At 55.5% G+C, this 18,779-nt stretch overlaps 1 protein-coding gene and 1 long non-coding RNA gene across 11 annotated transcripts in view; one reads left to right on the top strand and one right to left on the bottom strand.

Annotated features, from left to right (window-relative positions):
• LOC141371117 (uncharacterized) overlaps window positions 1-15,306 on the top strand; it is a 28,089-nt gene extending 12,783 nt beyond the window's left edge. For all 5 annotated transcript variants that reach the window (XR_012375795.1, XR_012375794.1, XR_012375798.1 and 2 more), the window contains 2 exons: window positions 10,761-10,998; window positions 14,075-15,306. This is a non-coding gene — a long non-coding RNA (uncharacterized lncRNA). The remainder of the gene's footprint in view (window positions 1-10,760; window positions 10,999-14,074) is intronic.
• The window catches only part of CDK18 (cyclin dependent kinase 18), a 30,654-nt gene continuing 27,014 nt past the window's right edge, over window positions 15,140-18,779 (bottom strand). For 4 of the 6 annotated variants that reach the window (XM_025855207.2, XM_025855206.2, XM_025855205.2 and 1 more), the window contains exons 13-16: window positions 18,706-18,748; window positions 17,909-17,999; window positions 17,523-17,600; window positions 15,145-16,731 (exon numbers count right to left, since the gene is read on the bottom strand). In XM_025855207.2, the coding sequence (XP_025710992.1) occupies window positions 16,697-16,731; window positions 17,523-17,600; window positions 17,909-17,999; window positions 18,706-18,748 (247 nt within the window). In that variant the 3' untranslated portion in view covers window positions 15,145-16,696. Of the gene's footprint in view, window positions 16,732-17,522; window positions 17,601-17,908; window positions 18,000-18,705; window positions 18,749-18,779 lie in introns of all 6 variants that reach the window. The other 2 variants (XM_025855204.2, XM_025855203.2) reach the window with 2 other exon arrangements.

Below are 18,779 nucleotides of genomic sequence, written 5' to 3'. Positions count from 1 at the left end.
TTCTTTCTTTCTTTCTTTCTTTCTTTCTTTCTTTTTTTTTTTTAGAGAAAGAGAGAGAATGTGAGGGGGAGGGGAGGAAGTGGAAGGGGCAGAAGGAGAGGGAGAGAGGGAACCTCAAGCAGAATCCACACCCAGCACAGAGCTGGATGCGGGGCTTGATCTCATGACCCTGAGATCATGACCTGCGCCGAAATCAAGAGTCAGACACTTAACCAGCTGCACCACCTAGGCACCCCACTCGTACTATTTTCTGGTTGCTTCTTTCATAGCATCCTGTCCTTGTCTGGTGATGCAACACCCCCTTAAATCTCCCTGGAAATACCTATCAGTTATGGAAAGTTTTCTTGTGTCTTCTGTGTCTGAAGTTACTTCCCTTTCTTGTGGAGCATCGTCCCTGCCACTATGTACTTACCTTTGTTTCCTTTTCACGCCAGAAGCTTTTGTCAAATGTCTGACGGTGTTTGTCTTTCCATATCTAAGAGTGAGGCTGGACTGGTCAGTTGGCAGACTTCATTTCCTTTGGGAAGGGAGCCTGGGTCACAAGGGGTGGGGGACTCCAAGTAATGGAGGTGCAAGCCCCTTCTTTGGGGTCGCTGAACCTTCCAATTGGGGATGGATCCCGGGCTGCCCCATGTGTTGCTTAGGGATCTGCTGTCCCTGCGCTGTTGGCCGATCCTTCTCTTGCCAGCCACAGCTGCATCTCCAGCCTCCTCTACGCAGTCCAACCCTGTGGTCTCTCTGAGGCCTGAGCCCCGCTGTGGTTCTGCTGGGATGATGTGGGGCCTTCCCAGCCGCCTCCCACTCTGTCCTCCTCCTTCATCAGGGACCGCTCTTCTCCATGTCCACCGCTGTATACTCACCGAAAATGTTCATCAGCGCTGGCCTCCCTCCTGTTCTCTTCCTCATTAGGAGAATGTACTTTTCTTCATTGCTTTATTGTCAGTTTAGTGGGGGTCACAGGAGGGATGACAAACGTGTGGCCAGTAGTCTGTCTTGAAATGGGTATCTTCAATTCCCTCTTTCTTTTGGTTTTGTTTTTATTTATTTTTTTAAAAAGTAGTCTCTATGCCCAATATGGGGCTCGAACCCTCGACCCTGAGATCAAGAGTCTCATGCTCCACTGACTGAGCCGGCCAGGTGCCCCATCAATTCCTTCTTAATGTGTCTGTGTTTCTGTTTGCCAGAACACAGGAGCATGAACCAAATTCAGTTTCACGCTCATCATAAATATCTCGACACTTTGGGAGCTGGAGGTTCCTAAAATCTGAGGGGCCCCTTCCTCCTGTTTGGGCTGTTTTTATCCTACTTGTTCCTTCAAGTCAGATGGGGCTCCCCACACACCCCGTCACCCCGTCACCCCGCCGACCCATCGGAGACCTCCTCACACGCACTTCCGAATGCCCACTCAGGCCGCTGTCCGCAACGTGGGTCGGAGCCGCAGCTCCAGCTCCATCCACCGTCTTTGTTGGGCGGTTCTGACCCATGGTTTACCCCCCGGGTGGGTTTCTCCCGCTCGACGGCAGAGCCTCCCGGACCGCGCCCTTCCTGCCCCCCTGCCTGCAGCAGGTCCAGCCTTCTTGCCTTCCAAGTTCACACCTGCTTTCATCCCTCACTTACATCCAAAGAGGGACATTTTTTTTTAAAAAAGATTTTATTTACTTATTTTAAGAGAGAGAGAGACACAGCGAGAGGGAACACCAGCAGGGGGAGTGGGGGAGGGAGAGGCAGGCCTCCCGCAGAGCAGGGAGCCCGATGCGGGGCTCGGATCCCAGGACCCTGGGATCATGATCATGACCTGAGCCGAAGGCAGACGCTTAACGACTGAGCCACCCAGGCGCCCCCAAAGAGGGACATTTTAAAGCAATTGGTGTCACCTCTGCAGAGGGCTGTTTGGCATCAGCCATCAACACTTATGACTGTACCTGACCCCTGACCTGTGATCCCATCATCATCATGGTCATCATCATCGCACTTCTAGGAGGTTATCCCGAGATAGTTCTTATGCAAAATGACGCGTGTCCAGAGTCATTTATTGCAGCACTGTTTATGTAAGCAGAAGATTGCGGGCCACCCGAATGACTGAGTAGAGGCAGAAATTAGATCCATCCATATCATGGAATATTACATAGTCATAAAAAATGAGAAGCCTCTTTATATATTGATAGGAAATAGTATCAAAATATATTCAGTAAAAGCTGGGGGATGCAGAGTGAGTGCCTAACACTTGTGTAACATTTGTGTAACGGGGGAGAAGGTAAGATGTGCGTATCCTGTCTGTGCATAAAGTCCCTGGAAGTTTACAACATTCACTGACTCCAAGGAGGGGAGCCACCCGGGGGGGCTGGGGTAAAAGGGACATTTTCACTATATGCGCTCTTGGGCCACTTGAATTATGGAGCACGTGGATGTGTTGTCTATTAAAAATAAATAAATAAAATTTAAAACTCCCCCTTTGTATAATCTCAATTTAGTTTTTTTTTTTTTTTAAAGATTTTATTTATTTGACAGAAAGAGACACAGCGAGAGCAGGAACACAAGCAGGGGGAGTGGGAGAGGGAGAAGCAGGCTTCCCGCCGAGCAGGGAGCCCGATGCGGGGCTCGATCCCAGGACCCCGGGACCATGACCCGAGCCGAAGGCAGACGCTTAACGACTGAGCCACCCAGGCGCCCCTCAATTTAGTTTTTTTAAAAGCACACATAGGGGCACCTGGCTGGCTCTGTTTTGATGGAGCATGTGGCCCTTGATCTCATGGTCATGAGGTCTGGCCCTGTGTTGGGTGCAGAGATGACTTAAAAGTAAAATCTTTAAAGAAACCAAAAAAATTAAAAGTAAAAAGCATACATATTATACTAAATTATAAAATGGGGCACCTGGGTGGCTCAGTTGGTTAAGCATCTGCCTTTGGCTCAGGTCATGATCCCAGGGTCCTGGGATCGAGCCCCACGTCGGGCTCCCTGCTCAGTGGGAAGTCTGCTTCTGCCCCTGCTTGTGCTCTCTGTCAAATAAGAAATAAATAATCTTTAAAAAAATAAATTATTATAAAACAACTTGTATGTTAATCTATAGTCTCTGAATTCAGAAGATGTTCTAATATAACATAATTTTTTAATATGAACTATGCATTTCGCCATAATTAATATGCCTGTATGTTACGTATTATATTTATCTTACATATCCTCTTTTTAAAATTCTCTTTATAAAAAAGAATCTGCAGGGAAAACATCAAAATGTTAACAGTGGTTATTTCTGGGTAGTTGGCATCCGAATGATTTTAATTTTCTTCTTTCTCCTTTTGCTATTTTTTCTCCAGTTTTTTTATGATAAAGATGTACGGCTTCCAATAATCAGGACAAAGTCATGTACGTTCCTCCACCGCACTGTTTGCAGGATAAAGCTCAGTCCCTTTCTAGAGGCCTGTCGAGGCCCCTGCCTGCATTTCCGTACTCCTCTATTGCTCCCCATCCCCCCACCCAGGATCTATGACCCCTGAGCAAGGCCCCTTGGCTGTTCTCCCCTGTCCTTCAGTAACGTGACCCAGTCTGTCCAGCTCAAATGTCCCCCCTCCCAGATAGAATCGGGGGCGCCCTCCTCTGTGCCCCGTAACCCACTGTCTCCCTCTGCACTGCAATCTTCACGTGTGTGGCCTTTGTCTTATGAGTCACTGTGCTTCCAGGTGTAGCCCAGCCCCTGGCGCACCGGGAGGGCCAGGGAAGTTCAGGGCCTCACAGCTACTCCCTCAAGGCTCCTTCAACCTTCAGCACCACGGAGGTGCTAAGAGAGGTACTGTTGGCTGCGGTCCCCCCCCCTTCACTTTGGTGTCTCCTTTCTGTGTATCAGAGTTTCTGGGGTGTGAACTCGGTGTTCTGCCCGATCTGGCTGCAGTCCGAGGTCCCCTCCTCGTGAGCCGTATTCTCAGATAGGGCCGCAGCTTCCATGCCAACGGTGGGTCCTGGACCAAGCCACGGTGGTCCCATGTGAGAAGAAAGGGCTCTCCCAGGATGACGGGTCTGCAGGAGGCAGGGGAGGCCCTTTTCTCATGTCCTTGGAGAAAGTGGGGCTGGGAGAGGAGGTGACATTTGGGGCAGAGACTTGCCCACTCCAGGAACCTTCCAGTCTTCCTGCCCGCCCCTTCCTGGAGGGACACTGGCCAGAGGGGAGGAGATGGGAGCAGGAGGAGTGACCAGAGCAGGGCCCCACGGCCCATCTCCTTGCCTGGAGGACTTGAGTCTTCTTGCCATTTTGCAGATTCATGCAGAAGAAACCTGCTGCCGGAGAATCCCGCTCGTTCCCAGTTTCCCAGAATGCATAGACCCGTGATTCACCAGCAGTCCCCGTGCCCAGCATCTCTCACACCAAACTCCGCCCCTGGTTCACAGGGGAGCTGAACTTAAAGGAAATGGCAGAGGGTGGAGGTCAAGTTCCTTTCCTCTCCATTTATGCCCTGGCTTAAGGGATACTCTTACAGACTCGCCCCTTATCCAGCCACTGTCGTTCTCACCCTTATTCCCAAGGAGATTGCCGGAGAGGATCAGTCCCAGCCTGAGAGCCTGGACACTGGCATCCTTTGCAGCACAACCCTCTGACAACAGCACCAGGGCTAAGGCTGGATGTGGCAGGCACATGGCCCTGGGCAGACGTGGGCAGTCACCTATGAAGCCCGGTGTTCGAAATCCTTCCATTAATAAGCACTACTGGCTAACGTTTACCTAGACCTTAGTATGTGCCCGATGTGTTCTGAGTGCTTTCCCTGAATTAAGGAAATGGGTACATTGACGACGTCTCTGTTTTGCACACAAGGAAACCGAGACGTGGAGAGGCAAAGCAGGTGGCCCAGGTCACTTGGCTAGTGGACGGTCTAGCCAGGATTTGAACTCTCCAGCTCCAGAGCCTGGGCCCCTAACCACAAGGCTAAACTGCCAGGGGAGAGGCCCTCCTCCAGGCTGACTGTGCCTCTTATTTGCAGCTTCTTGTGAAGTGCACATATTCCCGGGGAGGGCCTGAGTATGCCTAGTTCACCTCCTGGCTATGAATTGGCTTAGTAGATCCTTCCCCAGGAAGGAGCTGGCTATGGGCCTGAGGATGGCCCCTGGGTTTCTTGCGGGGTGGGTGGGGAAAGGAGCCTCTAAAGAGGGTGTGAGGGTCAAGGAAGAGAGGAGAGAGTCCTTGGAGTTGCCTGAGGGTGGTGGGGAGGAGAGGGGGAGCAGTGAGGGCCCCCAGCTCAGCGGGGACAACAGCAGGGAAACAAGATGAGGAACAGTAAGGGTAGAATGGGGAAGGGCTCAAGCTGACCCTCAGAGCCCATGCTTTTGGTATGACCTCCTGAAGTGGAGTGAAGGGGCTTGAGAATGGATGGACAGGGGAGTGGACAGACGGACAGGGGAGTGGAGTGGTGGCAACGGCCCTCCAGGCCTGCGTGGGGCTTCGGAGTCCTGTGGGCCACAGCCTGAGCCCTGACCCTCCCAGGATGCCCCAGGCCACTCCCTCGGAGTCCAGAGTCACAGTTCTGAATTCCAAACCCCCACACCCAATCCAGCTCTTGGCTCTCCAATGGAATGAAGTGGGTCTGTGCCTGCTGGGTACTGGATGCTGCCAGGAGCCTTCTGTTGGCATCGCCTAAAAACCTAGAATAAGCTTCTTCCACCACACACCTGCTGCTGCCCATTCAGTGCCCCCAGCACGCTCCCTGGGTCGTCACAGCAACGTGGGGAGGTGGTCTAGATGAACCTCATCTGGCCTGTGAGGACTTGAGCTCAGGGAGGTTATCACTTGCCCAGGATTCAAACCCAGAATTGCACACACCGAGTGTGATACTTCTTCTGCTCACCCACAGCTGCAGCCCGGGGTTTCCAGCCCACGCTGTAGCTTTGGGGCCTTCCTGGGGTCCCCGTGCCTCAGCAGTTCCTTGCCTTCCAGACACTCTAAGCACAGCTTCCCAAACCTCTATTTGCTTCAGAATTGCCTGGGGAGTGTGTTTTAGATGCAGATCCCTAGAGTTTACCCCCCACAGCTTCTGACTATGGAGATCTGTGTTGGGTCTCCGGACTCTGAATTCTTAGCAAAGCCCAAATAATTCCTTTTTTTTTTAAATTAAGATTTTATTTACTTACTTGTCAGAGAGAGAGAGAGAGAGAAAGCGCACAAGCAGGGGGAGCTGCAGACAGAGAAGCAGGCTCCCTGCCGAGCAGGGAGCCGGTTGTGGGACTCCATTCCAGGACCCTGGGATCCCAGGATCATGACCTGAGCGGAAGGCAGCAGCTTAACAGACTGAGCTACCCAGGCATCCCCAAACCCCAAATAATTCTAAAGCAGGAAGTTCCTGCTTGCACCCAGCTCTGAGCAACCTGTACCCCTTGCCATCCAGGATCTCCCAGGTGTCTGTGCCAAGCTTTTATCCATGGCAGGGGTCCACAAACACCCTGGGGTTGAACGAGGACCCCTTTATCCCTGAGTCTGTCACGCGGGTTCGTCTTGTGGGTAATGGGAGACTTTTCTAGGCTGCAGTTTGGTTGTCTTCTTATGTTCCAGGCTGCCTCTCCCGGGTTTCCCTGGTCAGGCAAGGGACGTGTGAGGTGAGACAGCACCCCTTGAGGTCTTGGCAGGGGCCTACCACTGCACCCATGTTTCCAGACCAGGTTGGGGCTCCCTTTGGCTAAAGTCATAGAATGGAGCCCAGACCCCAAGGCAGTGTTTCTCAACCTATGGCCCAACCACTTCAGAATCACCTGTGTTATTTGGCAAAAACGCAGATTCCTGCCACCCAACCCTGCTTTATTGAATGAGCATGGGGGACGGTGGGAGGGGGGTAGCGTGGGGACAGGGCCCAGAACTCTGCATTCCTAGTGAGCACCCCAGCCAATTCTTTTTTTTTTTTTTAAGATTTTATTTATTCATTTGAGACACAGAGATACAGAGAGAGAGAGGGGGAGAGAGAGAATGAGCCGGGAGAGAGGCAGAGGGAGAGGGAGAAGCAGGCTCCTTGCTGAGCCAGGAACCTGATGTGGGGCTCGATCCCAGGACCCTGGGATCATGACCTGAGCAGAAGGCAGACGCTTAACCATCTGAGCCACCCAGGCGCCCCTCCCCAGCCAATTCTTAGGCATGTGAATGAGAAATCCTGCTATAGAACGTGGACTTCACAGTATCACAGACATGGGTTCAAATCTGACCTCTGCCAAGAAATAGCTGTGTGTATGTGTTGGGGGGGGGGGGTTGGAACTAATTCCTTAACTTTTGCGAGACTCCATTTCCTCATCTATGAAAAGTGGGTTACTATGCCTGCCATTTTTTTTTTTTTTTAAGATTTTATGTATTTATTTGACAGAGCGAGAGAACACAAGCAGGGAGAGCAGCCGGCAGAGGGAGAGGGAGAAGCAGGCTTCCTGCGGAGCAGGGAGCCCGATGCGGGGCTCGATGCGGGGCTCGATCCCAGGACTCCGGGACCATGACCTGAGCCGAAGGCAGACGCTTAACAACTGAGCCACCCAGGCGCCCCTGCCCATTGGTCTTGCTGTGAGGATTAGCTCAAACCGTGAGGGGACACGGATACACAGCTGCCGACACCGGGTCCCCTCTGGAGCACACCCAGCCCTGCGGTAGAGAGAGGGATGCATTAATAAATGCCTTCCCTGGGAGTGGACACCCAGCATTACTCATCCAAACCCTGAGCTGCTTTAACACATTTCTAACCTTGCATTTCCTGTGGGGTGAGCTCAATGAGGCTTTTCAAAGTTGTCTAGATGGGTTCCCATCCTCAGGTGTGGGAACTCCAAGTTGGAGCCAGGTGATGTAAACAAAACAGCCATTCAATGTGGCTCCCCCTCCGTGCAAGCCCTCTGTGTCCACCTCTACCCCCCACCCCGCCCCGTTTCCCCGCCACTTGACATTCCCAAACCCCTCGCTCCGTGGGACAAGGCCCTCTTGGCAAACGGCAGGTGGGCCAGGAGCAGGGAGTCATCTAGTCTTCCTTGCCTTGGCTGCCCCAGTCTGGCTGATCCAAAGAAATACCAAGGCTTTTGAGAAGCTTCAGTCATTCCTAACAGGTCAGTTCCCTCCGGAAATATTCCCCAGCTCTGCTGAAAGCCTGCCAGGCAACTTGGTGACGTCCAGCTCTCAGCCCACACAATGGGCACAGGCAGAACAATGTGGAGTAGGGAAAACATCCCGCCTGTCCTTAGGCTCACATCCTCCTGGGACCCCACCCCACGCCCACCCCGGGGCTCCCAGAGCTAGTGGGAGGGCCGGAGGAGGAGAAGGAGGGGTGCAGAGAGGGGGCCCAGAGCAGCTGTGGACGAGGGAAGGTGAGGAGTGGCTGCATTCTGAACCAGCTGGGCGAGTCAGATTAGAGGTCAAATCTGCTTATTCTGGCTCTCTTGCCAGGGCTAGGGGCCAAGGTCTCAAGAGCTCCACGCTGGAATGAATTAAAATCCTGGCTGGCAAAAAAAAAGCAGTTTAGAGGGCAGTGAGGCAGGGAGGCGTACCTGGTGAGAGGCCTTACTTTGTCACTTAAATAACCGTGCGCAAGGTGTTAAACCTCTAGGGTCTTAGTTTCCTCATCCATGGAATGGGGTCACCCCGCTGCCCTGTCTACCTCACAGGATGTTGTCAGAGCAAAATGGGCTTCTGGGCGTGAAAGTGCCACCATCGTTGCCAAGGGATTACTTGGTCACCAACTGGTGTCATGACCTTAACAAAGCAGCTGGAGTGGGCTGGCACACCTGGGGGAGATCACACTGAAGACCACCCGGGGAGCTGAGGATCTGAACCCTGGGAAGAGACCTGACAGACGCTGGGAACCTGAGTACTGAATACAGGCTGTGAGGGGTGCCTGGGTGGCTCAGTCCGTTAAGCGTCTGTCTTCGGCTCAGGTCATGATCCCAGGGTCCTGGGATCGAGCCCCAGTCTCCCTGCTCCGTGGGGAGTCTGCTTCTCCCTCTCCCTTTGCCCCTCCCCTCTCATGCATGCTTTCTTTCTCTCAAATGAATAAAGTCTTAAAAAAAAAAAAAGATTACAGGCTGTTAGACTTTCTAGATAATTGGGCTTGGGGGTAGGACTGGTTGGAGATGGGGGGTGTTGGAGGACTTACCTAGAGGTCACATTTCCATACTAAGCTCCGTTTTTACTCAGGTTGTGTATATTTGGGTGAGCTTTTGGGCGATGGGGCTTATGAAGGACTGAAAGCCCCTAAGTCCTTGCATCAGCATGGGTGTAGCCCAACCTGGTGCCACCAGAACTGAGCACATAAAAAGTGTTCAAGGAGTTGAATAAGGAAGGCTTCCTGGAAGAGGAGAGTTTGAGGCAAGCTTGAAAGGAGGAGAGAGGGAAATGACTCTTACAAAACACTAAAGTGAAAACAGGTCAGTGTAGAATCTGGAGCAGGGAGGATGCTCCAGGGCATCTGGGGCCCCCCTTCATGATAAGGACTGGGACACTGAGTCCCAGCAAGGGGAAGCCACCTGCCCAAGGCCCAGTGAGTCTGACCGAGCTGGAGCTGCTGAGGAGGTGGAAGAAGTCCAGACAGAGGGAACACGGACAGATGGACTCTGGGGGTGCAAAGGCTTGAGGGAGGAAGCGCCTCAGGGCAAGGTGGGTCCTTGGCCCAGCAGCAAGAGCGCAGAGCATGCCATGGATGGTCAGACACAAGCCCGAGAAGGAGGGTCAGAGCTGGGGTACAAAGGGATACAAAGGGCTTGGGAACCTTGCCCTTGGGAGGCCCAGAGCCGGGGTACAAAGGGCTTGGGAACCCTGCGGGGGAGATGACAGTAGACAGTTGATGGCTTGTTGGACCCCCTCTGCACCCGGGGCCACGTTCCTCTGAGCATCCTGGGGGCGGGGGCGGAGGGAGTAGGGTCTGGAAACACCTAGAAACAAGACTGGCTTTACCTTGTGACTGTAAATGGGCACTTAAGCCTAAAGAAGTCTGAGCTCAAGGCAGGGGTAGCATGGGGTGGGGGGGCTCCCTGCTGCTGGGAAGGGAAGAAGAACTGCGGAAAAGGGGATTCCAGCAGTTTCCTGATATATCAGGTGTTTCATTTTTATGTTAATTCATTTTTATTCACCACCACGAACTGAACTGAGGGTGCAGGTGCCACTCACTTTATGAGGCTTGCAAAACTCACAGGCACCGCAGAGGCTGAGGAAGGGGAGGGCCGGGAGGCTGACAGGGGCAAGGCCTCTGGGCTTATCACAGGGGCATATGTGAGGTGCGGATAACCAAGCCCACTTCGAAGCCATTATTGTAGTTTATGCAATTGGCTTATCTTTCCCTGACCAGATGGGAGTTCCTTGAGGAGAGAGCACTTTACTTATTTCCAAATCTTTAGTGTTTCACAGACTTGCTTGGGCCAAGGAGATTTTTAATAACTGTCTGTTAAAGTATTTTTTAAATTTAGGTAGTGTGTTAAGCTTACAGCACTTTGCGTAACACAGAGATGTGTTAGGATGAGGGACATGGCAGTTCTCAAATTCTGATGGCAGTTTGGGAGGACGGGTGTTCCCCACAGACAGAAGGGGTTTTATTCATTCCTGTGCCCCCACACAACCCTTCCTCCCTCTAGTGGGAAACCTCTGGCCTCTGGTCACAGCAGTCTCAGTGAAAACAGAAGAATGAGGTTGCCTGTCGCCATTCTGGGAGACAGATAACAAGGCTAACACTTACGCAGCACTTATGTGGAGCTTTCTATGTGGCCACTACATTCTGAGTGCTTTCCGTGTGTTAACTCATTCATCTCCACATTAATCCTACGATCAGCCTATTTTACAGATGGGGAAACTGAGGCCCAGAGCAGCCATGTGATGTGGTCCCACAACAGGAAGTGATGGAGCAGCATCCAAATGGAGGCAGCCAGGCTGTTGACCTCCACACTGCAGTGCTCCATTTCTCGTCCACCCCAGCCTTCCCCACTGCCTCGTAGGGTGAAGCTGGGCAGTCAACTCCATTACCAAGCGGAACTCTTGGCCAGAGGTGCACAGTCAGAGGTGGCTGAGGATAACCTCTCAAGGTAGGTGCCCACGGCAGGAAATGGTACTGCCCTGAACCCCTGGGCCCATCTCCTCTTCCCAAGGCAATGCTCCCACTCATCGGCTCCTAGAGGTCCTAAGAAGGAATCCCAGGTTTGTTCATTACCACACCCCAGAGTCACTCCCTGCTCTTGAAAGGCCAAGGTAGTCTTGTGGTAAAGTGAGTGACTTACTTCACTGGGAGGGTGGCCCAGCCTCCTGGAATCCAGGGGGGAAGGGGGTTTGTACACCAACACCACTGTGGGCCACGTTTTCTTCAGCTCCTCTGAGCAGTGCTTCTCACCTGTGGGCCATCCCTTGCTGCCCCGCCTGGCAAAGTAGAGACCCAAAGAACACAGTCAGACCAGGTACAGATCTGGCCGACCCCAAGATGGCGCCTTCCTCTGTAAGCTGGTCAGACTGAGCAGAGACAGGGCATGTGCCTGGGATTCCCGATGGGTGCCGCCCCAGCGTCTGCCTCAGTGCTTCTAGAGACAGAGCACTCACTACTTCCAAAGGCAGCCGACCCACTTTGAGTGACACCTTGACCCAATGCTTTTATTGTAGACTCTCTTCCATGATGACTTCCCCAGCTACATTTAAATCTCCATGGAGACAAAACACTGGGTTGAGGTCATCTTCTAAAAGTCTTGCAAAATCTTTTAGGTAGAATGTGCTGAATACATTCTTACTAATGACTGAGATCTTATCAAGGGTCAAGAAAGCAAGAAAAGAAAAAGTGCCCAGTTTTAATGCCAGGACTGGGATCCCTAGGGGAGGGAAGGAGCTGGAATTCCTCCTATCAGAGAAGGGGGTGTGTGTGTGCAGTGCATCCGTGCTACCATTTAACGAGCACTCGGTGCCCAGCCCCTTGCATGAATCCTCACAATCCTGAGAAAAAGGGTGTTGCTGCTATCTCTGTTCTACAGAGAAGGAAACCGAAACACAGAGAGTTTAAGGAACGTGCCCAAGGTGACCCAGCTTGCAAGCCGCAGAGGTGGGATTTGAATCCAGGTCCATGTATTCTGGAGCCCTGGCTATGCGAGACTCCTCCTCGAGAACCCAGGGCCCAGCGGACTCCTCCTCCGGGGAAAACGTGGATGGCATAAAAAGGTTTTGTTGTCTCTGAAATGTAAAAGGAAAAAAAAAAAAGATCTCGGTAAATGTTAAAAGGACTAAAAGACAACTCCCCTTCCCCCCAAGTAACTGAGATCTCGTGAGAGGAAGCCAAGACCACATCCTAACTGACTCTGAGACTCTGAGCTCCCCCAAGTAGGGTCTAAGTCAGGGTCAAGTTTGTATCCCGGGTACTGGAAACAGCCTGGCACAGAGTCAGGAGCCCTCAGATGAATAAGGAATGAGGGAAGGAGGCGTCAGGAAGATGGGGACAGGGCTGGGAGCTCCAAGCAGGGAGGAGCGCTGACCGCAGCCGGGAGGGCAGAGCCACGCGTGTGCCACTTTCCGGCTGAAGCCTGCCTGCCCACACAGCCGCGGCCACGGCACCCCATGCCCCGTGTTGGCCTCACCAGAAAACCCATGAGGGCGAGAGACAGGATGACACTTGGCACCCAGAGAGCTTCTCAGGGGTTGGAGGCTCGGGGAGGCTGCAGAATCTTGTTCCTTAGGGAGGAGGCCAGGGCTGATGGCCGCTCCCCAGGTGTAAGTACTCCCCCCACCAGGAAGAGGAAGGAGGGCAGGGGCAGGAAGCGGGGGCAGTAGAGGGAAAAGGGCAGAGAGAGGTCCTAAGAAAGGAGGAAGGGAGAGGAGAAAGGGCTGATGGGCAGGTGTCTGAGGAGGTGGCCTTCTGTCCGAGGAGGGCGTGACCCTCCCTGGAGCCCAGCGCTGAGCATCAGAAAGGGCAGGAGCCAGAGCGCAGGAGCAGGACTCGGCTGGGGCCCTACGCTGCCCTGTCGATTTATGGATGGTGGAAAGTCCACAGGGTCCGGAGGAGGAGCTGGGGGATGGCAGGGGGTGCGTGGGGGGGTGGGGGTGGGGGACAGTGACTGTCGGCTAACCCTCTGGTGCCTATGGTCACCTATGCTTGTAGGTGGCCGGAGGGCGACGGTGGTGCTCCCAGTTTCCAGGATCCCCGAAGTGTACCCTCTGTGCAGACAAGTGGGGTGAAGCCTCCGTGCTAGCCGCCCACATCTACCTGGGAGGCAGGTGGTGCGGCGCAGAGCGTGGTGCTGCTCCGGTGGGCAGACCTGGGTTCAAATTCTGACCAGACCGCTTACTCTCAGTGTGGCCAGGCTCACCCCAAAGCCTCAGCCACCTCACCTGGGAAATGTGATGGCAGCCCCCGCCTCACAGCACCCGCATGAAAAGAGGCCCCTCCCTCCTCCTTTTGCTCTGGGCTCCCTCCTTGGGCCTGTAGGTGGGGGTGTCCTTCCCCTCCCCCTCTCACAGCACCCTCCTCACGGGGCCTCTCTGAGCCTTGGAAAACAGAGGTCAGTGACTTCCCATTTCACAATGAAACCCAGAGCTTCACCCCTTCATGCCCCACAAGACCCCATATGAGTGGTTCACAACCCTGGCTACACATTAGGGTCATCTGGGGAACTTTTTGAGAAGTGCTGATGCCTGGCCCCACCACCAGCAGATCTGAGCAAATGGATCTGAGCTGGAGTGGGGCATCCTCGCTTCCTCCTTGCTTCCTGGCGACCTCACCAGCCCGCCGGGCCTTGGTGCCCCAGCCTGCCTCCTCCTTGCTCATACACACACACACACACACACACACACACACACACACACACAGGCCCTTCAGGGCCTTTGCTGGAATGCTCTGTCCTTGGGGGTGCACATGGCTCCCCCTCACAAGTCACTGCTCCCCGCTGATCTTATCAGAGAGCCTCCACCCCAGGCCATCACATCTCCCCTGACCCTGCTTGATTTTGCTTTATCACACTGCTGACCCTTGATGTGCCTTGTGGTTATGTGGGTGACGTCTCTCTAAGCTCTATGACAGCAGGGACGTTGCTGGTTTATTCACTGCCCCATCCTCAGGGCCCAACACAGTGCCTGGCACACAATGGGTGCTTGACCAAAATCTGGGTAAAGAAAGGCCCTTTCTGCCCACAGGCCTGAGCTCCTGGAAGGTGAAGGCGGACACATGCACCTGGGTGTCCTGGCGCCCAGCACAGGACCAACCAGTCCGTGACCAATTCATGGTGCTGATGATTTGCTCTAGAGACCGAAGGGCTGGTGGAATGCTGTGGAGCGTCGAGACCGGAAGGAGGGGTCCAAGCAGATGGAGGTGGAAAGATGGGCCGCAAGGGGCTGAGTTGCTTCAAGGAAGAAAAGAAGGAGGTCTGGCCTACCATTTGGCCGGGCCAGGCAGCCCGGTAGGGCGAAGGCAGTAGTGGCCTGTGGGACATCAGCCCCGACCACTGGACCATACGGTAGGGGCAGGATGACGGGGAGCCCACAGGAAGGGAAGGGTGGGGCAGGGGAGAGTCAGCCCCAGGCCCCACCCCTGCAGCCATCACTGATTAGGACCTTTTGTCAGGCAGCTGCGGGCTATTGCAAACCACAAATGCCCCCACCAAGGCCAAGTGGGCGTGGTGAAGGGAAAGGCCAGTGGGGACCGAGGCTGCTGGACAGGTAGGGTCAGGAGGTATCGTTTGGGGCCTGGCATTCTCACAGTGCTCTTGGGAAAGCAAACCTGGACACTGAACTGGAAAGCAGAGCAGGATGTGGAGAGCTTTGGGAGAAAGGAGGCTGTGGGCCCCCAAGGTAAGAGGCGATCTGGGCAACAGAAGGTGGATTCAAAGTTTGTAGAAATCGCTGCTGGATTGGATTAGTGACATGTGCACCCTCCTTCTGTGCCCTGACCTTGGCCATCCCCCATGTCAACCCTCTCTTAAACCTCCCCTCCTTCCCTCCCAAGAGGTCGGGGAGCCGTTGGGTTGGGGGAACGAGAGGGGCAGCCACAGCAGCTGGCTCCCAGACCCCTCCCCGGGGCTCCCTCTGTGCTCTCCTGGCCGGCCCCACCCCTCGGGCCCCCTCCCTGAGCGAAGGCCTCCTCAGCTCCTCCCCACAAGGCCCAGAGCTGACTTCCGGCTCTGGAGGCAGCAACATCCGGAATACAGCAGGAAGGGTGCAGGGCACCCCTCCCATGCCCAGGGTGGGTTCAGAGATGCACATGAACCAAACTCTCTGTCCACTTTATATATATACATATACAAGCAGGCCCCACCCACACTCATGAGGCCTTGAGAAGGGCCTTCCATCCTCCATCTTTGGCATCGATCTGTCAAAATCAGCTTTTCTGTGCAACATGAATTAAATATATTATCTTTCTTTGTGCTGAGTCACGGGACATTCACAGTACAGTGCGGGGAGGAGGGGAGGGACTTGTGGGGAGGCCAAGACCCTCCAGGGCTGCTCCTCGGGCTGAGGGGTGGGGCTGGGCAGGGGGCTTTCGTAGAGAAGCTGGGCCTGGCCTCCCCTTGGCGTTGCCATTGGAGATTCAGCCAAGTGTTGAGACCTTGGGAATACAACAGGCGTGCTTGGAAGGGGTGGTGAGGGGGGGCCTTCTTCGGGGCTGCGGGCCTTCCAACTCCCAGCCCCCTAGGGCGGGGATCAAAGCCTGTGTGTCCTAGCCCACCTTCCGTCACCTTAGACTGAGGCATTTTACACCCTGTACTCTGGGAGCCCGGGGGCATGGGGAGGCTGGTGCCAGGATGGGGTGGAGCATGGGACCGGGCCCTAGGGGCCGGGAAGGAGGGAACAGGGGAGGCTGTGCGAGCCCCAAGGAGCTGAGGCTGGCCTGGCACCAGCATCAGGGTGACCCTGCCTATCTGGGTGTCGTCCCCCGGACCCCGGCCCCGGGCTGGCTTATCAGGACCCAGGCATGATAAGCAGGAGCTACTTTCGGGAAAGGGTGGACAGGTAGGAGCTTGGGTTAGAGCTCCAAGGGCAGTGAGTGCTCTACCACCTGCCAATTTAAGGCAATCCCGTTCAGAATGGGGGGATGGGCAGGAGCCAGCTGAGGTGGCGGGAGTGCAGCTGGTGGGACTGGCCACCTCTGGACTCAGCTGGGCATCCAGCAGCATACGGGGCCTCTGGCCAGGAGAGGGGAATGGGGACAGGGTGAGGATGTGGAGAAGTAGGGCTGGGCTCCCCTTCTCTGCTGCTCTAGGGACACCTGCCCTTCAGGTGGGGGGTGGGCTTTGGCACACACGTGGGCACCCAGGATTCCAGGGTCCTAGACAAGGTGGCCCGAGCTTCCTGCTCTCAGAGGGGAAGCAAGTGAGTGACGTGTGGGCAGGCAGCCCCTGGCGGGGAGGTACGGTGGTGCCCATGTTCGGGGCACAGTGCTCGGCCTGACGCCAGGATTCTCCCGTCTGTGTGGGTCCCACACTGGTGCCCAAGCACCTCAGGGTGGGAAAGGGTCTGCGGTCCCCCCCCTCCCCTCCTCCTCATCTCCCCCCGAGGAAAGCAGCTCAAGCCCAGCTCCAGGGCTGACGACAGAGGGGTTGGTGTCGAGGTGAAGGCCACTGGGGAGACTTGTGGGAAGCAGGAAGAGGAAACAGCCGTGGCCAGCATGGCTGCCAAGAGGTCTTCTGGGCCAACCATTAGCCCTTGTTCCTCAGTCCCCCCAGGGCCACGCAGGCCCCGTCCTGCCCGCCGTTGTGCCGCTGTGCTCGCTGTGACCTCTCGTCCCTGGGGCTCCTGGGGCCGCAGCAGGGTGGGCGCGGCTCAGAAGATGCTCTGCCTCCGGCTCTTCCCTCGGCCTGGAGAACGGAGGGGAAGGGGTGGGGCTGCAGAGAGGAGGCTGGGCAGCAGGGTGTCCCGGGGACCAGGAGCGAAGGGCGTCCTCCAGGGCTATTCTGCTCCCGGAAGCCAGTCGGTCCTGGGTTCGAATCCCAACTCGGTTACTTACCAGCTGTGTGAAATTGTGACCTAACCTCCCCTGTGCCTCAGATCCATTGAATACGAAATGCAGAGCCTGCATAGTACCTATTTCGGGGCACCTGGCTGGCTCCGTCAGTAGAGCCTGTGATGCTTGATCTTGGGGTCCTGAGTCTGAGCCCCACATTGGGTGTAGAGATTACTGAAAAGACACACACACACACACACACACACACACACACACACACACACGGTACCAACTTCTTCAAGGGCTGTTTTAGGATTATATGAAATAACACACTTGTCACATCTGAGGCCTTCAGCTGTTCTAGAGTCAAGGTATGGCTCCCCCGGAATGGAGGCAAGAGAATTCAGGGTTTGCAGACAGAATGTAGCCCAGAGATGTGCCCCTTCCTCAGGGCTCTGTCAGATGCAGCGTGGTGTCTGGGCTGGGGGCTGACAAGGGGCACACTGGAGGGAGGAAGCCTGGGCAGGAGATAGGGAATCCAGCTCCTTCCCTGCTCCCCATGCCCCCCCCCCCGCCCCCCGGGAGGCCAATGTCGGGGAGGGCGGCATGCTGAAGAACGGCTCACTCCGTTCTTCAAGAGGGAGGAGCAGCCTGCCCTGGTCTCCCCTAATTAGGGGAGGGGGTGGCGGAGGCACGAGCCCCTACCTGGCTGCTGGAAGGCCAGGCCCCGGTAGCCCGGGTCCTTCTGGAGCTGGATCTCCTTCAGGGAGAAGATGGACGCCGCTGTGGGGAGAGAGGAGAAAGGTGGGGAGAGAGCCAAGCCCACGGGGGCCCCCACGCCCACAGAGCGCCCGCTGGCCGGGGGAACCCCTTCATTCAGGGCTGGCCCAGGAGCCCCCTAGCTGGGCCTTGCAGGCGGCTTCCCAGGTCCCACAGTTTTGCCGCTGAGGCACAGACGGGAACCCGAGGCGGGGAGGGGAGGCCCCCACGCCGCTGGGCCCCTCGTCCCAGCTCTTCCCCCCCGCAGCGGCCGCCCCCGTCTTCGGTTCGGGGTGACCCCGGCCCCTCCCCCAGCCTCCCTGGATACTCACTATCTTCAAGCTGGTGCACGCGCTCTCCCAGAGACCGGAAGTAGGGGTGGCTCAGGGCTGCCTCTGCAGCCATACGGCTCTTGGATTCGTACTGAAAGGTACAGGGTGGGTTATGGGGCCGTGGCTGGGGGACTCTGGGGACCCCTGTGCGCGGTGCGACCCCTACACTGAGTTAGACGGCCAGAACGAGAGGGACCCGAGTCTAACCCAGGAGCCTGCGGGGGCCGCTGCCAGCCCCCACCTCCAAGCCAGCCCGAGGCCGACTGTGGGCTCGGCTCCCAGGCCTCCAGCCACTGAGAGAAAACCCAAACTGGGACTTCCAGAGAGTGACCTCCTCTTGGGATGGAAATACAGAGGCTGAAGCCACCATGGCCATAACATTAACAACAGTAACATGTCATGCCAGCGACTCCCCTGTGCGCTTCCTTCAAGACAGGCACCATGCTGTGTTCCATAATCTCAATTTGTCCTCGTGACCCGTTTATAAAATACGAATTATTAATTCCTCTTTGCAGTGGAGGAAACGGAAGCCCAAGAAAGTTCTATAACTTGCCCAAGGCTACACAGCTAGTAAGTGGGCCTGAACTGGGGTTTGAGCTCAGAGTGTGCCCGCTCCCACGGCCGCGTGGAAACCAGCGCTCCTCCTGGGCCCGGGGGAGGGGCGACGGAGAGGAATATGGGGGAGAGCATGAGCTGTGAGCACAGATGTGGGTGGAGGGCCCAGGTGGGGTCTTGGGGCTTCAGCGCTGTTGGCTCTCCGGCTGCCTGTCCCTGGGCCCAGCTGGGGGCACACTCACCAGGAGGAGGCTGGTCAGGAGGTGGATGCCCTCAGTGTCCAACCTGCAGGACGAAGGAGCTGACTCAGGCCTGG

The sequence above is a fragment of the Callorhinus ursinus genome, unplaced genomic scaffold (genome assembly GCF_003265705.2).
Source record: "Callorhinus ursinus isolate GAN/ISIS: 27379988/994484 unplaced genomic scaffold, GSC_fseal_2.0 scaffold57, whole genome shotgun sequence".
In the NCBI taxonomy this organism is placed as follows: domain Eukaryota; kingdom Metazoa; phylum Chordata; class Mammalia; order Carnivora; family Otariidae; genus Callorhinus; species Callorhinus ursinus.
This window is presented reverse-complemented; position numbering and strand designations above follow the sequence as displayed.